General features: G+C 31.3%; 1 protein-coding gene across 1 annotated transcript; it reads left to right on the forward strand.

The window, feature by feature from the left end:
- Window positions 1–62: 62 nt before the first annotated feature.
- On the forward strand, window positions 63–14,727 carry LOC127738891 (uncharacterized). Its single transcript, XM_052250370.1, has 7 exons — window positions 63–181; window positions 2,943–3,126; window positions 4,052–4,242; window positions 4,724–4,933; window positions 6,083–6,370; window positions 9,840–9,949; window positions 11,269–14,727. Exons 1-7 carry the CDS (start codon window positions 100–102, stop codon window positions 14,173–14,175), a joined length of 3,972 nt encoding a protein of 1,323 aa, XP_052106330.1. The 5' UTR covers window positions 63–99; the 3' UTR covers window positions 14,176–14,727.
- The last annotated feature ends 5,632 nt before the right edge of the window (window positions 14,728–20,359 follow it).

Here is a 20,359-nt window from a genome sequence, read left to right on the forward strand (position 1 = left end):
TTTTTAATGTAGTGACACACTTTACAATAAAATAAAGTTTTAAAATGGATGACCAACAGGAAGCAAGTGCGCCAAGTTTCAAATTTAAAAACTGAAGAAATGATTAAAAAATCATTTTCAGTCTATGACATGACTGTTATTGTCATCAGTCTACTGTCATATTTGTTAGACATAATTTCGGGTACGAAAAACTGTCCATTATCAGGATTAACTAAAATGAATACGTTCTGTTTGTTTTTATATTTTGATCTTGGAAATAAATCCAGATGCTGTTGTCTGATTAAGAACTGAAATTTAAAGGTTTAGGTTCTCAAAATTCAGCATCTGTAACTAGCGTTTTCTAAATCATCCTTCAGTCTAATAAATTATTTGATTGCTTGATCAATGACTGAATAAGTTACATTTTGTTCAATACAACTTATCGCTATTTTGTCTGCCATTAATATTACTGGACATCACAAAGGTTCCTGTGAAATTTTGATGTCACAATACAAAATGTCTGATGTCACAAAGGGAAAGTGATTGTTTGACAATGCAGATTCCCAAATAGCGACAATTTAAGGTTTATTTATATCATTGAAAGTACAGACCGAAAGAAGTCTGGGATTTAAAGGTGAAGCCAAAACCCCTGTCTAGTGGGTACCACTATTTCCAGAGAACTGAGAACCGATATGTGTTGCCCGATAACTTTATTTCATATGGTGCTGTACTGCTTTTACAAATTATCAGATATTAAAGTATATAATTTTGAGAAATGTCATTTTTATTCAATAAAGGTTCAGTTTCACTTCAGGAATTCGAATTGTGTGTCTTGTATGCAAGTTCAATGTGGATAACAGTATGGTGGATGTAAATATTCAAAAGAAAACTAACTCTATCTAAATAAATATATAAATTATTAATCATTCATTTTCAAATTTCAGTTTTCTAAATGATGTATTTACAACTCAAATTTCCATTATTAAAGAAACCAATCCTTTTTGAACTTTTTTACTATTTTATTTCGATACAGTTACATGTACAAATGTATCTACCTTTTGAATAATTACATCCACCATATTGTTATGCAAGGAACTTGCATACAAGACACACAAATCCAATTCCTGAAGTGAAATTGTATTTTTATTGAGTAAAATGACATCTCTCAAAATTATATACTTTAATATCAATAAAAGCAGTATAACACCTATAAAATAAAGTTTTCAGGTAATATCTATCAGTTCTTGTGTGTTTTGGGGAAATAATGTTACCGCTGTCTAGTATGAAGGTTATTAAAAAAAATTTGAATTTATGCAGTGAGTTTTAACCACAAAATTAACTTGTGTATTTATTTTGTACATGTATACACTTTTTAAAATTTTGGTGTACAGTGACAATGGCTGATTACTCTACAATTTGCTTTTATATGTTTGGGTAATTCTTCTTTAGTATATATATTATATATTAGGAAAAACATCACAAAATCGAACAGAAATACTTTTGATCATTTTGGAAAGGGCAAAATGTAATATAATACAACTCATCAGAAAATGTCTAGTATTTGAACTTGAAAATAACACTTTGTTGGGATTTTATAAAGGTAAATTATTAAAAAGGACAAAAAAAGTATAGAGAATTAAATAATTAAAAAATATAATAATAATAATAAAAGGTGATTAAGAAAAATAAAATAACAAATATAGTAAATTAAACCAAAAAAAAAACAAAAAAAACAAAAATTTAGTTTCATGTCAAGTACATGTATATGTTCATTGAATTGATTCCAATCTCACTTCTCCAAGAAATTGACCACTTCTCCCTTCTCTCTCAAGGAAGGAGAAGTCACTTCTCCCTCTCCAAAATCCTAGATTAGGCCCTGTCATCAGCTGGCTTTCTTCTTTTTAAATTTCCATTTTTATTCAATGAATATAATAAATCTACCGATAATTCCCACCCTTAACCTACCGAATAGTACAATTTGATTAAATTGTAATAAATAAAAACAAAACAAAAATCAGCTGAGTGATTACGCAACATCCTCAGATAAAAATCATCGTAAAATGATAACTTTAACAGACGGTCAGTTTTCGGTTTGAATAGTTTTGAATGTTATATCCGAGGATGTTCAAAGATTTATTAAATCTCAATTCCCGGAAAGTTTTTGTTTTTCTAAATCATAAAATTGCATTTCAATTTTATTTACCTTTGTCAGGTTCTCAACTAAACTAAATAATTTTACATATTCCATGAAATTGAATGCAAGGATGAAGTTAAATAATCTTTTGATGCCACTATATATGCAGTAAAATTCATCTGGAACACACTGCTGTTGGTACTGTATAAGGACACTTCATTCTGTTTATATTCAGCATTGTTTCCTTTATGTTTGTTTTCTGATAAATGGATCGGAAAAGGATGCTCTTGTGTTTTTAAAATTAAAAAAGGTGGCCTATTATTCATGTTATATTTGGTTGACTTTTAAATTTTTTTAAAAATTGAACCCTCTAGATATCATGTCTATAAAAACATTCTGTATGGAGTTTTCTGGCTTGAAAAAAAGCTATGTGTTTTTCCACCGACCCTATCACTAATTTTGAGCACCAAAACGAACATTTTAAAGTGGATTCCTTCAAAATGTTTTTCCCAACAGATGAGCTGCTGTATCGCTTGTTTTTTTTTTAATCAAAATATATGAGGCACTAATTTCTTGATAAAAAAAATTATTAACAATCATGCGTTTGTTCATTGATAAATTACAAATGGCAGGATTTTTTAGAGAAAGAAAATCCTGTACACATATATTTTTTATGGCATAAGATGGAGTAAAAATATACATGTGACATTGTGGTATTTCACATTTTTATGTGTATGCATTTGGGACTCTTCAGTATCTGTTTTAAAACTGTCATAAAGATTAATGAACTTTAATTATGTTAATTAATACTGGTTTTATTTCATTGCAGATATTTTTATTATAGTAGTTTTCTACTTGGATGGACATTATGTATGGGGGTCCCTAAGTTTGGCATTTCTTGCTCTTTCATCAGTTTCCATGTTATTGTTCAGCTTTCGTTGGCACATTACAGACAAAACCCTGACATGGAAAAACTTCTTACCACATGTAGTATTCCTAGCACCATTGCACAGGTAAGTCAGCTGTTGTTTACACATTACAGACAAAACTATTATAAAATGGAAAAAATTCTTACCACATGTAGTATTCCTTGCACCATTGTGCAGATAAGTCAGCTTTTGTTGGCACATACAGTCTGGGGTACTACTTGTACAAGTTATTTTTATTTACTTGGAAGAAGTAAATATTAATATACTTATATAAGTAAATTTGTAAGATACTTATACACATGTATTTTATTTACTTGTATAGGTAAATTGTTTTAATGGCTTAGTTATGTCCCTTAGACATTCAGATTTTTTACTTGTACAAGTTTTTAATTGTCTGTCCTTTGCAAATGTCTTTACTAATCATTTAAGTGTAATTTCATGGACAATGAAAATCTCATTTGTCTGTTATCTTCAAAACACTGCTCATTTACAAGCCTCCAAGGGGCAATTTTTGACGGCCTTGCACAATTAAGATCTTTCCGCAATTAGTTTCTTTGTTGAACTAATGAGATGAAACATTGAGCTCTAATAAAAAGTTATGAGCTAACCAGAGAAAAATTGTTTAAGGCATGTTTTTACATTCCAAAACTTGAGAATTTTAGGGATTGTAAAAAAAAAAATACTTATACAAGTTAATATTTTGGGAAAATTAAGGGGAGATTATTCAAAAACTTGTAAGAAAATATGAACATAACAAATTTACTTATATAACATGTATAAGTATATTGTTATTTACTTCTTCAAATAGATAAAAAAAAAACTTGTACAAGTAGTACCCCTGACTGGCATAACAGACAAAACTCTGACATACACATGTAAAACAATTCAAACGGGAAAAACTAACTATGATTTATGTACAAAACAATAAACGAAAAACAAATATGATATACATGTACTGCAACAAACTACAATCCTAAACCTGTATATATATATATATATATTCTTTCAGGTATATTGAAGTACTTAGGTTGGGATATATATCCAGAAAAACCAAACAGAAAGATGATCTAGATGCTGCGTTGAGGGCCAATGTGGATGTTTCTCTACTGCGGCTTATTGAGGCTTTTACTGAATCAGCCCCACAACTTGTATTACAGCTCTATATTATGTTAAAGTTTAGTCATTACAATTGGCTGATAGGTAAACAACTCTTCAAATAAATGGCTGGTTAGATTTTTGAAAATGTTAAATTAATCGAATTCAGTTTCACCTCTATTGTCAGTGAATATGTAGCTTGAGTAGACAACATATGGATTCAAGTACATTACACAATTCACTTTACCAAATCACTAATGAAAAATTTGTGTCCATAATCCCTAACTTCACACAAACAAGCACACTCATGCTACGGATGTCAGTAAAGCAGATGATCATGAGCCTAAGCATGCCAAAGATAGACCTTTTCTGAATTATGAAATATTTTCATAAACCTTAACTAACAGTCTTAGCAGGCTTGATATATTCCAATAAACCTTAACTAACAGTCTTAGCAGGCTTGATATATTCCATTAAATAAATAAAGTATATATCCTTCATTTGCTTGTATTCAGTGAAGAAATTTGATCTTAACAGAGTTAAAACTTGGTAAAGGACAAATTTTTAAATATGCCTTTTATTTTAGGTGTATCTACTGTATTGTCACTCACATCAGTAGCCTTTTCTCTGACGTCCTACAGTGATGCCCTGAAAATGGCCTACAAAGAACATCACAAAAGGTCATGGCTAGGTGTTACTATACTGACAGTATGGCAGTCGTGGATGTTGTTGTCCAGAGTTACAGCACTAGTTGTCTTCTCTTTGGTTTTTCAAGCCTGGGTATTCCTAGGAATGGGTTTGTAATGAATTTGCTTTCATTCATATTGGTTAAAATTATATCTTGAGGGTACCCAAGTTGCACCTATTTTGACAGATTGTTCACCTACTTTTATTTATACTTTATTTTATCACCTTGCACTTTCATGATTTGACTTCGTTTTGCTACAGCAGTGTTGTTAAAACTTCTGACCAGTTGAACAGTTTGGTTTGATAAAACAAATTGCAATTTGGTCAGAATTTTTAGTAAATTGCAAAAGGGGGAGAGCAACACTTACAGTCAAGTCACAGTAAGAAATAGACAAAGTTTCCATTCTGTTTTTGTTTTGTAGATGTATCCTTATTTACTATATATTGCCACAAGTTTAGTTTTGAATCCATACTAAAAATGGGTTTGAACCCACCTTTAAACGACCCAAGATTCTGTAATGAAGAGTACCTAAATTGCTCCCAATGCTTGAACTTCACTTCTGTAAAAATTGAACAACTGATGTTTTGTTTTATTTCTCCACATTTTTAAAACAGTTTGACAATAGTCCATGCTTATATTCACTTTGTTAGAAATTGATGCTTGTAACATATTTTAATTGCTCATTTTTAAAAGTTGACTTTTTGTGGACGTCGCATGCAACGTTTCTAAAAAAAACTCTTTTTTCACTAGATACATCATCTGCTGATACATGATGTAACCGATTTGAGTATATTTAGATATAGTTGCTATGTTGAAAGGCGTGCACAATGGCAAATTATAAAAATACGAATGGGTTAGTCACTAAGAAAACCTGTATGATTTCTACTGATTTTTTGTAAAATAAGTGCAATTTGGGTACTGTGACGTTAAGACTTCAAATTACTTTTTGATTTTGTTTTTGTTTTGAAAAATGGATGACTAAACAAGTATCCAAACTAAACTGGTTTATTGTGATGACGGATTTGACTTAAATTTGCATCAAGTGTTTGCCAATTGATGTTTATGTAAATAACAACAAATCAATCATACTGTGATGGAAATTCAGATCCTCTGTTTGTATTTCAATTTTTGACTTAAATTGCACAAGCATTTGTATTTTCTGCAAACCTGATAATATGCATATGTTACATTCTTGCCATTAGTAATCTCATATGATCATGGTAATCAATTTAATGCATAAATTATATTTTTTTACAGGAATACACTGGATATTTATGACGTTTTGGATAACCATGCAGAATGCAGAATATGGAGACACAGCCTGTGAGAAACGTTTGTTTAATTCCATTTCTGGCTTCATCTATATCTTCTGTTTCCTCAACCTAAAAGAAGGTCCATCAAAAAGTAGAATGGCAGCATTTTACTGTTTTATCCTGGCTGAGAATGCTCTCATGATGTTGTTATGGTTTATCTATAAACCTGAGAATACACCAGCATGGTTAGAGATTACAAGTTTATCTCTAGTGTTTGGAGGTTTTGTTCTTGGTAAGTATAGAAATGTAGAGGACTTAAAATATTAATTATTAGTAGCGGAGTTCTAAAATACTGATGTAGTCGTGTTTCCCTTGTATTCAAATAAAACACAAACACGTTGTATGGGTCTATGGTTCTTTTATTTCATCAGAATTGATGTAAATATTCTAAGTGAAAAATGACTCTCACATGTAGTGCAAAGGTCTTTGCTTCACCAACTGATTGGTTTAAATCAGTTTACATTCTTTACAATATATGTAATACCTTATATAAGAATATGATAGTCCTAGACTATTTCAAAAGTAAAGATATAACAACTTCCAAATAAGCCGAAGAAAATGGCTACACTTCATATAAAGACTTTAGCCAACTGTCCAAAATAAAGAAAAGTTAAACAAAAGATTCCCGCCTAAATCATACTGACCAATAGAAAAGAAATTAATCAATAGGTAATGTTCTACCTGAATAAACTAGCAGACTACAAATTATAATAAATGTAAATAGAATATATCAAGTATATATTCTAATAACATAAAACCTTAATTAATGTAAAACATAAAAATATAGCTCTACCACAATGAAATAAAAATATCCTTACACTTTAAACTTGTTCCTTTATTCTGTAACTTTTGACATGAATTTGTCAGCGAAAAAAGCTTATCCTTCCTTTCAGATCCTAAAAAATTGCAGATATTGCTTGAAAAATTTGCTGGAATTTTGTTCATAACCTAATGTTTTAACCAGGGCTTCCAAAACGGTCATATATTCCGGACTTGACCGAAACTTTCATAAAAAGTCCGGCTGCTCTCAGCCTCAAACGGTCAAATAGAATTGGTTTGCCACTTTTTTGTTATTCAAGGCATTATCATAAAACGGTCATTTCAATTTTTACCAACTATCGATCGATAGAAATGTCCGTTTGGCGCTTTGGGCATGTCCGTTTGAGCATTTTAGTTTATAATTGTGGCAATCTATTTCACAAAGATATTTCGGTCATAATTGGGTTTAATAAAACAGATGCAGCATATTTCAGATACTTTGAAGTGTCTCAGTTAGTCTAATCCTCTGGGTACATAAATGTACCGCTTGGTCTTTAGCTTGTGTACATCAATAAAAAGTAGATAAAACACGTTTTCTTTTATTTAAATAACAACAAGCTGTCAAACAATTATCCCTTCAGTAAGTTTTATTGAAGCCATAAATCATTCACTGATTACAGGTTTGTAACCTTTGATGAGGTGTCCTTAGCTTGTCTTTATCAATAGAATTAATGATGCATAACACTGTACATAAAGGTGATCAGGTAAACGAGGTCAAACATGTAAGCGTGTATGGAACAACATCCTATTTAATTACGCTTTATAGATATTATTTAAATGAGCATTCAGTTTAAAAAAGTATCCTGATATTTAAAAGTTATTCTTCAAATAAGGATATTTATAAATGAATAAGTATGATATATATTATTTTATTTAACACTGTACATCGTGTTAAATACTGGGGTACTCTGAAGGGGAAAATTTATTGAAATATATAGGAAAAACACCGAGAATAGCTGAGTTGTCCAATAAATAAGGGGGGCGTTCTCTATTCTTGTTTTCATATTAAAAACTGTTTTTATAATTGAAATCATAAAGAAGAATATCCAATCATGACAATCTCCGACTGTTATAAAGACTTTGTCTCAAATTGAACTTTACAAAACTGCCATCATGGGCAAACGTAAACGTGACGATTCCGATCAAAATTCGAAATCTGCTAAAAATGCTAGAAGCTTTATTCATAAATGGCTACAACTGTTTTTATGGTTAAGATTTGACAGTATGCTAAATGCCATGTTTTGTGACATTTGTCAAAAACATAAACTTAAAAATAACTTTTCGAAAGTCAGCCGTTGTAGAGCATGCTAATAGCAATGACCACGTTCAAGCTCTTAAATTAGAGACAGCTTCCAAAAGTAATCCAATTGTATCAGTATTTGAGAAAGTTCATGAAAAGACTGACAACGCAATGTGCACATTGTTCCGTAATGCTTACTTTATTGCTAAAGAAAACTTACCAATGGACAAATTTCAGTCAATAAATGATTTAACTAAGTTAAATGGTGCCGTTATCACTTCTAAATTACATCAAGAGAACAATGCCTGCTCCGAATTTATTCAGACAATTTCCGATATTATAGAGAAAGAGGTTATGTCCGACGTAAAGTTAAGTCCCGCCGTGGGAATTATGATCGACGAGTCAACTGATCTGGCTACGCAAAAACATTTAATTTTGTACTTATCATACCTCAAAGCTGGTGAACTGAAAATTAGTTTTAAAAAATTATTTATCAACTGAGTATGTTTTTATTTATTCTTCTTATTTTCTAAATCAGGTTGGGAAATTGTATAAAGAAAAGTTATTACTGTGCAGTAGATTTTACACGGTTTAAAACAATATCCTTCATTGGGCCTCCTCAATGTTATCTATAAATACCGCATCAGTTGTAAAAGTCACGTGGTCAGGTAATCAATACACAAAAAGAAAAAAGTATCACGTGTATTGATGATCAAGTTGTACTGCAATTAAAGCCAACATCAACAGTTTCAAATAAGATACCCTTAATTTACAAAGTGTTAAGTACTCACAGAGAGAAGATAGATTATATAAAAAGAAACAAAAACATGAGAACAGTCAGGTACTGAAGCTGATTGATGCAATGATGGTTACTGTATAATGCAGTGTATTACGATACACAGAAAAATGACACAATACCGAGGATAATATTTTATTTATTTTTAGAATGAAGAAAACAAAACAGTTATAAATAATTTTATTGCATATAACACTACTAATTATTTAGACACATATATCAATTTATGCATCCTCTCAGTTACATTTAAGTATCCAGCTGATCATTGACCGTCAAAAATATTTCTTTGAAAAATGTCCGGCTGTCGTCAGGAAATTTTGGAAGCCCTGGTTTTAACTGGGAAAAAAATGCTTATTTTAAAGGGAAATTGTAACCATTGATCTCTTGATGGTCACTCAAAATTGAATGTACCATGTTTTTTTTGTTTTTTCTGAAGAATTCTGGAAAGGTCTAATATTTCGAACAGCTGAAATACTCCAGTGAAAGAGCTGTTACTCTAATTCTTTCTTAATGGTGCAAAATTGATAATTTTATTTTTTGATAATAGAAAGTTTTTGTAGATATTGTCTAAAATTAAAATAACTATAGAAACAGATTACACCACAGTATCTTGTGCAACACAACATTTCTCTTTTTCCACAGTTAAATTTTAGATAATTAAAATGTTAAGCCTGATGTTTTAAATTTGAAAATTCAACTGTCTCAAGAGAAGAAATAGTTTATCACACTAGATGCAGTTATAGATTGAATTCAAAAAGTCTTGTCTTTGTTTCATATTTTTATGAATGGGGTGTTTGAAAATAAAGTTTATAGATTCTATAAAAATGTGAATGCATGTACTTTTAGGTGGAATTTTAATGATTGGATATTACTGTTGTTGTCATCCTACTGGTCGAACAGCAGAAACCAAGAAAGATCTAACAGCATATTGGTTTAAAAGAGCCAATTCTTTACCTGTAAGTTTAAAATACATTATGACTGAGTCAAAAAGCGAGACAAAGGTATGCTGTTTCGGGAGGCGGAGGCGGCGTCGTAAACAATGTATTAGTTTGTGATTAGGTCAGTTTATGGTGAAACACTAGTGGTAGGTCATTGATATTTGGTATGCAGTTGTATTAGCATTGACACATCTCATTTCCATGGAGATTATTTGGCCCTGCCCCCTCAGTCATGGTCTATTGACTTTGAAACTTTTGCTTGGTTTACATGTATTAGTTTGTGATTAGGTCAGTTTATGGGAAACCACTAGTGGTAGGTCAATGATATTTGGTATGCAGTTGTATAAGCATTGGCAAATCTCATTTCCATGGAGATTATTTGGCCCATCCCCTCTGTCATGGTCCATTGACTTTGAAAGTTAATATTTGTGTTTAGGTTTGCTTAAAGGGAATGACTTATGATGGTATTTGATATGCAGTTGTATTAGCATTGGCACATCTCATTTCCATGGAGAATGTTTAGCCATGCACCTTTAGTCATGGTTAATTGAATTTGAATATTTGCATTACTTACATGTTAAAATATTGCTATTTTAATTTCAACATTTGCATTATCAAAATAATAAAAAGGCGAGACATATCTCTGTGTTAACAGTTTATTAAAGAAATTTGTTCTTGTTTATTTCCTAATTATGGGAATTATATAACAAACCAAAAGATAATTTAACTAGATGGAAGCACAGGGCAATGAACACCAAAATTGAAATACAGCTTTATTTGTACTTTGTCAAAATAGGCAGGGGGCAGTAGAATCAGTAAGGTCATTTCCAGAAATAGCAAGATGTTATGATTATAATTTTAAATTATGGTCTATCATCTGATGAAAAAGGACAGAAGGGTATATCCAAGCACCATGGTATCTTCCACCAAAAATGCAATCATATTTAGCACTTTGAAAAAATGAAAAATCAGTATTCATGGTTTTTGATTGATTGTTTAAAATCCAGTCTCAAATGTAAAATACATATTCAGGCAATAACATGTTATGTGATATTAATACACCCTGCTTTGTACTTGATTGGAACACCGAGTCTGATTCCTAATGTGCTTGATCACAAGGCAGCAGTCAACATTGCTATGTTATACTCCTACAAACCAGTATTGAATCTTTGGCAGAGAAGCAGCAGATGTCAATTTTAAAGTCTAGTCCTTCACAACAGGGCATCAAATCTAATCTAAACAAAGCTCTTATGAGAGTACACAACCATAGGATTTCTGTACAGTTTCATGTTTTAGGTTTTGTCTGTTGATTTGATATCTTTTTCTTTTATTTATAGGACAGAAATAGAGATCCCATATTTCCTATGAACAATTCTGTGGCAAGAGTAGCAGATTGGCTGAATGCTTCAATTAGTTTAAGTACTACAGAAACAAGTAGATACAGTAACCTTGACAACATGTCATTAAATCTCTCCTTACCTGATATCTTGAAAAATGGAACATATTTCAGCAAAACTGATACACCAGACTCTAGCAAAAATTTGAATAATTCCAGGTACAGTTTTAGCCGGAGATCAAGGAATAGAAATCTTGATTGGAATGGTACCGTAACATCTACCAAATCATCCTACCTAAGTACATCAAGTTCAAGACCATTGATCAATTATTCTCCACCATCTGTTAGTTATATTAGTAATTCTAAAGACACGTTTTCATTTTCTAACCAGGTTTTATTAGATCCAGAAAGGAGTGCTTCAGTGGCTAGTCTTTCCAACTCAGAAAGAGCCTTTGCGCTGACAGGACAAAATTCAAAATCTTCACAACATGAAGTCAGTGGTGTCAGTAATGATGATGATAGTTTTTATGCTTCCCCAGAATATAAAGCATCTGCTTGTGATTTATCTCCCTTGGATCCTAAGAAATTATGGGATGAATCACAAAATCGTCTGAACAATACAGCAAATCAAATCATACAAATCATAACAACAACAAATCTCAAACGTAGAACAAGTGAGTCTCAAGTCACGTGGAGGAAACTTGATACTGGTGTCAATGATAGTAATGATGTAAGACAGAAATATGACAACTTTTTAAACACAGAAAATAAACATTGTGATAACTTGCAGCCAATAGCTCATGAATATTATGAAAACAATTATCAAAATGATTACAGTGGTACAGGGAGTTCATTACAGTCTTCAGATGAAGATCTTTTAGAAAGTAGTAACAAAGAAAACATGACTCCTAATGACAAATCACGGAGATCATCACACCAATCATCAAGGGAATTTTCTTCATTAGACTATGGAACATCAGCATTATCAAATTTTTTTGGAGATATATCATCATTCCATGTGAACAGTCCAGAAGTTGGGGAATATTATATGTCTTCTGCATCCCAATCTAAATTAAATTCAATAGAGGAAGATGGTTCAGACGATTACAACAATAGCTTACGATCTTGGTCAAAGAAAATGTTGACAAGAATTCAAAAACAACTACATGATGGTACTTCAAGTACTGAGTATCATACCTCTGACACCACACCATCACTTACAAGTAGTTATGTCCAGGAGGAAAACACTCGATCAATCAATAGTTATGGAACCAGCTTGTCCAGTAATCAGACATCTCAATCTAGACTGGAGTCTTCTTCATCAAACTTTCCTGAAATGTCTAGTTCATACATTCATGATTCATCTGAACTACGGTCTAGAATGTCCACAAGTGACATTGGAGAAACCAGTGGCTCAATGTCTAGTGGTCATAATTATAAAAGGTATTCTTCTACAACTGACAAGAGCACAGATAGTGGATATTCAGTAGCTAAATCGCAATCACTGAAATGTTTGAATGGTGAAAAGCTTCAAAATAGTTTAACATTTGTCACCAAATTGGGAAGCGATAATGAATTTTCAACAAAACTGGGAAGTGATGGTGATTTTCCTGACACCTTCAACAGAACAAATTCTCACAAACAATTGGAAAATGATGCACTTGATGATAAAATATCATCAAATATGAAAAATGCAAAAAGCCTGCCAGGGTTAAGTTATCTTTTAAGTGAATCAGATACAACATCATGGTACAGTGATAAAAGTGTCATCAACAAGACACCATCACATAATGAAGAAAATACTTCTTTTGAAGACATTACATTAGCAGATGAAAGTGTCAAAGAGGATCATAAATCTGTTAGATTTGAAGATCAAACACCTGTTAAAAATCTGCAAAGGAGTAACTTGACTCCTGTGAAAGTGGCAGTAATGAACAACTCTCCATTCCGTCCTGGTAAAATAATCAGGGAAGACTTGACCCCTGTTAAATTAGAAAAATTTAGCAATTCCCCATTTCGACCAGGAAAATCTTTGCTTAAAAAGTCATCATTGAGTAAGCCATTACATAGATCTAGTAAAGATTCATCATTATCAGTGTCAGAGTTTGATGATTCACCACAGAGACTTGGACGTAGTATTGACCTGTTTGACCGCGAACGATATAGAAATAGCGTCGCTGACATGACTGATGATGTTTTTGCCAAGTCATCAGACACAGAAGTCAGAGAATTAGAAAATTCTCCTTATAAATTTAGGTCTAAGGATACCTCAGACTATAAAGAGAGTAAAGAGAATGTCTACAGCCTTGGTAGTTGGAGGCACCAGTCATCAACAACAAGCCAACACAATTACTCTTCTGAACCTAAAAGCAAGGATGGTTCCAGATACTTATCAGAAGTAGAGACCACTAACAAAACATACAATGTTCAAAAGAATGACAGTTTTACAAACATTAAACCAAGAACAATTGTTGATGATTTTAAAAAGAAACATGTACCCAGGAATACACAAAAGAAGGCACCAGCATATACTAATGACTTGAGTCTTTACCAGTCAGAAGCTGTCACCAATCCATGCTATGCATATTCAGACACAGAATCAGAAGCAGAGATCAGCAGGAGATCAAGTAAAGGTCCTTACAAAGATGAAAGGGTGAGACGTCATTCAAGTCATTTTCATACACCTGTCCAAAATGAAGGAAAGAGACAGGTATTAAGAAGATTAGATAATACACCTGGATTTTCACCTATATTGACACCTGGCGATAGAGAAATTATACAATCATCAGAAAGTTTGAATGGTGGAAGTGTTGTAAAACCAATTGTCAGTACTCCTAAGATAAATTCAGACTTTTACAAAGAGGGACTCAGGTATATAGATGAAAGTCCTGGAACTATTGAAGTGTGAAAGTTTGTAAGTTTTACATTGTTGTGTAATAACTTTTTAACTATGCATTTATAAATCATGTAATATAATTTAATGATACATAGAATGATATATGATGAAATATTAGATTTGATGTATATGCATACTATATATATATGTGCATAGAAGTGTGCCATTTTATTAGGTCAATACAGGGCAGTTTTTAATTGTGAATTATATATAAGCATGTACACATAAGTAACTTTTTATAATTATTATACAAACAAATTTCAAAATACAGTGGAACATGGTAGTTCAGGCACCAGTGACTTGAACACCACATCTACCTCAAACTATAGTAAGTCCCTTTTATGATTTTTTTTCTTTGATTCTTACAGAAAAAAAGGATCTTCGATCAAACAAAAATCCATAACTTATTGATCATGACTTTCACTGACATTGAGGCATATTAAGTTTATATCAGTCAATAGACAAACTTCAGAAATCCATATAGGTTATAAGTCATGAAAAGCATAGAAGCAAAGATTATAAAAAGTACTGTAACATAAATAATGAAGGGAGATAGTTTTATTATTATTACAATGTATTAGATTTGACAAATTGGGACATATTTTTTTTTGAAGCATTTTGAAACATAACGTTCATTCCATTCCATTTTGCAATCAATCATATTGTTGAATGACAAATATATGCTTAACTGTTATAACTTTTATTAGATGTATCACATATTATCCAATTGTTTGATTATTTTAACTGGACTAGTAATAGTAGTATTTAAATAATGCATTCTTTACTGACTACAATCAAAACTTTACTAGTATAAAACTATATATCTGTGAATGCTGTATTGCTAATTTTTTCACAGCCTCTTTCCCTGTTGTAATATTTCCACATTGCTTTCTTGATGTCTCACAATTCTTTTTTTCAAGATATTGCTGCTATTTTGAAATATTTACTTTACTACTTTTCTTTTGTTTATATATTTTTTTTGTCAGTAGCATAAACATGATAAAGTTCACTGTAAATTATGCACTAATTTTCAGTAAATTTTGACTATGTCATTAGTATCTATATGAGCAATCACTTTACATTGGAACTTTATAACAAGTGCTTATTCATCAGTTTTAGTGCTTTTCAACCTCATTCAAATGGCAACAAAATTATTGCGTCATACTTTTGTATGGGTTTTTATTGTCTGTGTACACTTTTTGGTTCTTTGTGAAATAAAGGAATGAAGAGAGGTGTAGAGTATATGTCAGTGGGACAACAACCCAACAAAAAACCCAGGAAAGGTACATACTGTAGAATTCCCTATTGTTTACCAGTTTTCCTGAATTGAGGAAGAATTCATGGACACTTGTTTCATGGTTTTGATAAACTCTGCATACAAATCTAAAGGGACATGCCAATTTTATTGGACAGTGGAATTGACTGAAAATAAGTATCCCATGAATAATAATAAATCCACAGTAACTAGAGACAACACTGATGAGATTCTTGACTTGGGACAAGTACATTATTATATTACTGGGTTAATAACTTAACGACCAGTTGTACAGACTTTTATTTCCTAAACGCCTTCACATATTGAGCTGATTTTTAGTATGTGAGTCTACTGTGATGAGTTACAGAACGAGTTTACGTTTGGTTCTGTTCCGCTGATTTTTGCCGAAACAAAGGGCTTTGGACAGAACATTTTGTGAAAATAACAGTTAAAGTGTTATACAGACTTTTTTTCTAAACACCTTCACATATTTAGCCGATTTTTAGTATGTGAGTCTACTACGATGAGTTGCAGAGCGAGTTGACGTTTGGTTCAGCTCCACTGATTTTTGCCGAAACAACGAGCTTTGACTTTGAACATTTTGTGAAAATAACAGTTATACAGACTTTTTTTCTAAACACCTTTACATATTGAGCTGATTTTTAATATGATCATTTGATAAAAGTATTAAAAAAGGAATAAGTTCAGAAAGAGCATGTAATTAATAATTCTATCCTATCAGTATAAAAACAAACAACTTTCATTTTTATGCCAATAGTGAATAGAGGGTGCAAAAGTCTTACATTTATGAGCTTAAAAGATGCTCTTTACTATTTGCTGCACTTGAATCATGTTGTTAGCACTTCATGGCATCCATACATTAAACTTTTTTCAACCAATGTACAAATCTTAAGTAAGTTAGTTAGATATTCTTGGAGCGTGAATAGAAATTTGAACATTGTACAATTATAAAAGAATGTATATTAAATTTTTGATAGATAAATAAGTTTTCTACTGGTAAAACTTGGACCTTTAGAGTTTGATATACATGTATTAAATTTCATAAAGTAAATGTTTGAATTATGAATGCTGATGGAATATTGTAACATGATGTTCATTCCAACTACAATTTCACAATACTAAATCTGTGCAATGGTTTACCAAATTTTACTGTTCTATTTTGTGTGCCTTATATATATATATATATATTGTTTTTTTAAACTGCAACCTGATATAACATATTAATACAAATATGAAACATATTTTATAATGTCAGCCAGCCTTCATAGGCTTATGATGCACTGTACTTCTAAAGTTCTCATAATTATCTGTTATAAGTATCAAATATCAATTTAAATTGTACAATAAACAAGTAGTTAATTTTTTCTCATTAATGTCTATCTATACATTGTATGCATTTTTTTCTCCTTTCAAGGTGAGCCTAAATGACAAATATATTTGTTGGGCATTTGTTAACAAACCATATGAATTGGATTTCTTTTCTAGAATCTCAAGATCTAAACTGTCAAATGAATTAATGTTACTGTGCTATTTTACACATAAACTGCATAAAAAAGTAAATTATCAACCTTGTGATTGTTTTTTTACAGAGGTGGAAGACAAATATTCAACAAAATATTTTTTATTAGTTATATAGTAGATAAACAACAATGTATTTTTATTTTGAATACATAATATTTTGTCTATTTTAAGGCAGCTCTTGAATCTCTCTCTTTACATTTTTGTAATTCATCTTTTGATCCATGGCATTAAGATTTAAATATAAATGTGCCAAAATATATTGTAAGTTATATCATAAATATTAGTTTTAGTACTTTTATGTATTGTACTTGTATAAATAGATTCTTCCATATGGTTTGAACATACAATATTGTAGTTTTATGTCATTTTCTAGACATCTACCTTTATGCCATAACATGTTTTATAAAGTTCTCAGAATATATGTCATTTTCTAGACATCTACCTTTATGCCATAATATGTTTTATAAAGTTCTCAGAATATATGTCATTTTCTAGACATCTACCTTTATGCCATAACATGTTTTATAAAGTTCTCAGAATAGTTAGGGTACTCTTAGCACCACTGTTTCTCTTTGCTTCCAATTTCATGACCACAGCCATTTCTCATCAACTAATTTCTTAGGTATGTAGATGCAGTTTTTAGCTCACCTGGCCCTTTAAGTGAGCTTTTCTCATCACTTGGCGTCCTTTCGTCAGTCGTCGTTAACTTTTACAAAAATCTTCTCCTCTGAAACTACTTGGCCAAATTAAACCAAACTTGGCCACAATCATCATTGGGGTATCTAGTTTAAAAAATGTGTCCAGTGACCCGGCCAACCAACCAAGATGGCCGCCATGGCTAAAAATAGAACATAGGGGGTAAAATGTAGATTTTGGCTTATATTTCTGAAACCAAAGCATTTAGAGCAAATCTGACGAGGATAAAATTGTTCATAAGGTCAAGATCTATCTGCCCTCAAATTTTCAGACCAATCAGGCAACACGTTGTTGGGTTGCTGCCCCTGAATTGGTAATTTTAAGAAAATTTTGCAGCTTTTGGTTATTATCTTGAATATTATTATAGATAGAGATAAACTGTAAACAGCAATAATGTACAGCAAAGTAAGATCTACAAATAAGTCAACATGACCAAAATTGTCAATTGACCCCTTAAGGAGTTATTGCCCTTTATAGTCAATTTTTTACAATTTTCATAAATTTTGTAAATTTTTGTAAATTTTTTTCAAAATATTTTCCACTGTAACTACTGGGCCAAGTTCATTATAGATAGAGATAATTGTAAGCAGCAAGAATGTTCAGTAAAGTAAGATCTACAAACACATCACCATCACCAAAACACAATTTTGTCATGAATCCATCGGTGTCCTTTGCTAAATATGCACATAGACCAAGGTGAGCGACACAGGCTCTTTAGAGCCTCTAGTTTTTAGAACCACCAACTGCTGCAAAGTAGAGGTCATTGACCCATATTTAAGAGTTTTTGTGATTTGGATATGTAAATTTTACTTCCAAGTTAATTTTTCAAACCCCATCATGTCAATGCTTCAGAAACATAAAATATCATTTATAACACTAGATACTAATACAAATTGATCTTGGGACTATAATCATATATATATTCAACTATACACACTTATAGTCTAAAATTCCTACTCAAACCTCTCCAGAAATGAAATCCCCTGAAACTAAATATTTTGTTTGTTGGTTTACCAGAGTTAATATTCAATGTTTGTCTGATTAACATGTTTAACTGTAATGGCATTTTTTGTGTTGTTAATATTGCAATCATGAGTTTATATTATCTATGGTCCAGGGAATTATTAAATATTTTGTGGTCCTAGGAATTATTATATATTGAGAGTATATTGTAACCTGTAGTATTAATAAATGTGATTACTGCTATATTTGTCCTTTTCAATTTTCATTTGTAAAGAAACTATTGCATGTTGGAAAGAATATGGGATGGATATCTTCATAAAGAATTGTCCATGTATCACAAGGAAACAACCAGTAGACAAACAGTACTGTAGTATTGCTGTTCTTCATCTTGAAAATAGCTTGTAAAGTCATTGATGGAAGGAAATCTACTACATTGTTATGCTTGCCATTTGCAGGGGATGTTGTTTACAGCCTGTTGGGACTTTTCTCATATTCTAGGTTTAAATAAAGGATTTAAAGCAAATGTTTTAAATGTATTACCACAGAATATATGAAGATATGAAATACCAAAAACATGGGCCCAGAGGTGATGTGATAATGATTTCATGCCTCTGAAATCACAGTTACATTCTTATTGGAACACATATTTAAGGTCAAGTTACAGTAAATGGGCTATTTCACAGATTTTGGTAAAATTTTGTATACAACTTTGGCTTGTTGAATTAAAACTGAAAATCGAAAAAATAATGCATTTATCTCTTTTATTTTCTAAAATATTAATGATTTAATTCTGTCAAAATAGGTGAACATTTGTATAGAATCGTTTAAAATCGTTTAAAATCGTCCAAAATCATTCTTTAATTTGTCTTAAAATCATCAAATCTCCAATTTCTAGCACATAGATTTTTCTTAAAAAATCATATGTTGTTGATACATAAATTTCCGTTTTATTGATGTAAAATAATAATAGGGTCACCGACTTTGTTTTTACACTATACACATTCAAAGAGGTGTTCTAGGTGAACAAAATACCACAAAACGTTGAAATAAGCTTTACGTCTTTGCTTTAAAACCTGTAAAACATCGATTTTTGACATTTTTCACTACCAACTAGGTTACTGATTGGTCAGTACACCAAAAACAAAGTCTTGCCTGTTTTACTGACAATTAATTCAAGTCTAAAAAAAAAAGATTTTACTACAAGTATCGCATAAACTTAACAATATCAATGATCCATGGCAATAAGGTCAAGGTCATATAAACCCTGCCAGACAGACATTTTACAATTTACAATCATTCCATCCACCAAATATAGTTGACCTTTTGCTTATAGTATCAAAGAAACAAACCATGAAAACTTAACAATGAACAATAGATAAAACCTGCCACACTGACATGTACCCCTTACAATCATTATATACACCACATATAGTTGACCTACTAGGTATAGTATCTGAGAAATGGACTTACTCACACGTGAACCCTGTTTGACGGACATGAAGTTGTTGCAAAGAACCCATATAACTAATATTGCTATACTCAACTCATTATAAGTGAAAAATTCACATGACAAATAAATTGTCAGCAGAAAATTTAAAAAAAAAAAGAATCTAATGGACAGCAACATTGCTAATTAGTTCATAGTCACTGGACCATGACCTCGAAATAGTCATCATACTGATATGTACTGATAGTAATGAAACTTTATACAAAATATCATTGATCTCTCACAAGTAGTTC

This window comes from Mytilus californianus, unplaced genomic scaffold (genome assembly GCF_021869535.1).
Source record: "Mytilus californianus isolate M0D057914Y unplaced genomic scaffold, xbMytCali1.0.p SCAF_1, whole genome shotgun sequence".
NCBI classification, from domain to species: Eukaryota; Metazoa; Mollusca; class Bivalvia; order Mytilida; family Mytilidae; genus Mytilus; species Mytilus californianus.

Bases quoted from the DNA above. Each gene is read 5' to 3' on its own strand.
- LOC127738891 (XM_052250370.1), top strand. From the start codon at position 100: ATGATTAAAAAATCATTTTCAGTCTATGACATGACTGTTATTGTCATC. The intron at 3,127-4,051 runs GTAAGTCAGCTG...ATATTCTTTCAG, and splicing joins TTCCTAGCACCATTGCACAG to GTATATTGAAGTACTTAGGT. The intron at 4,243-4,723 runs GTAAACAACTCT...CTTTTATTTTAG, and splicing joins TCATTACAATTGGCTGATAG to GTGTATCTACTGTATTGTCA.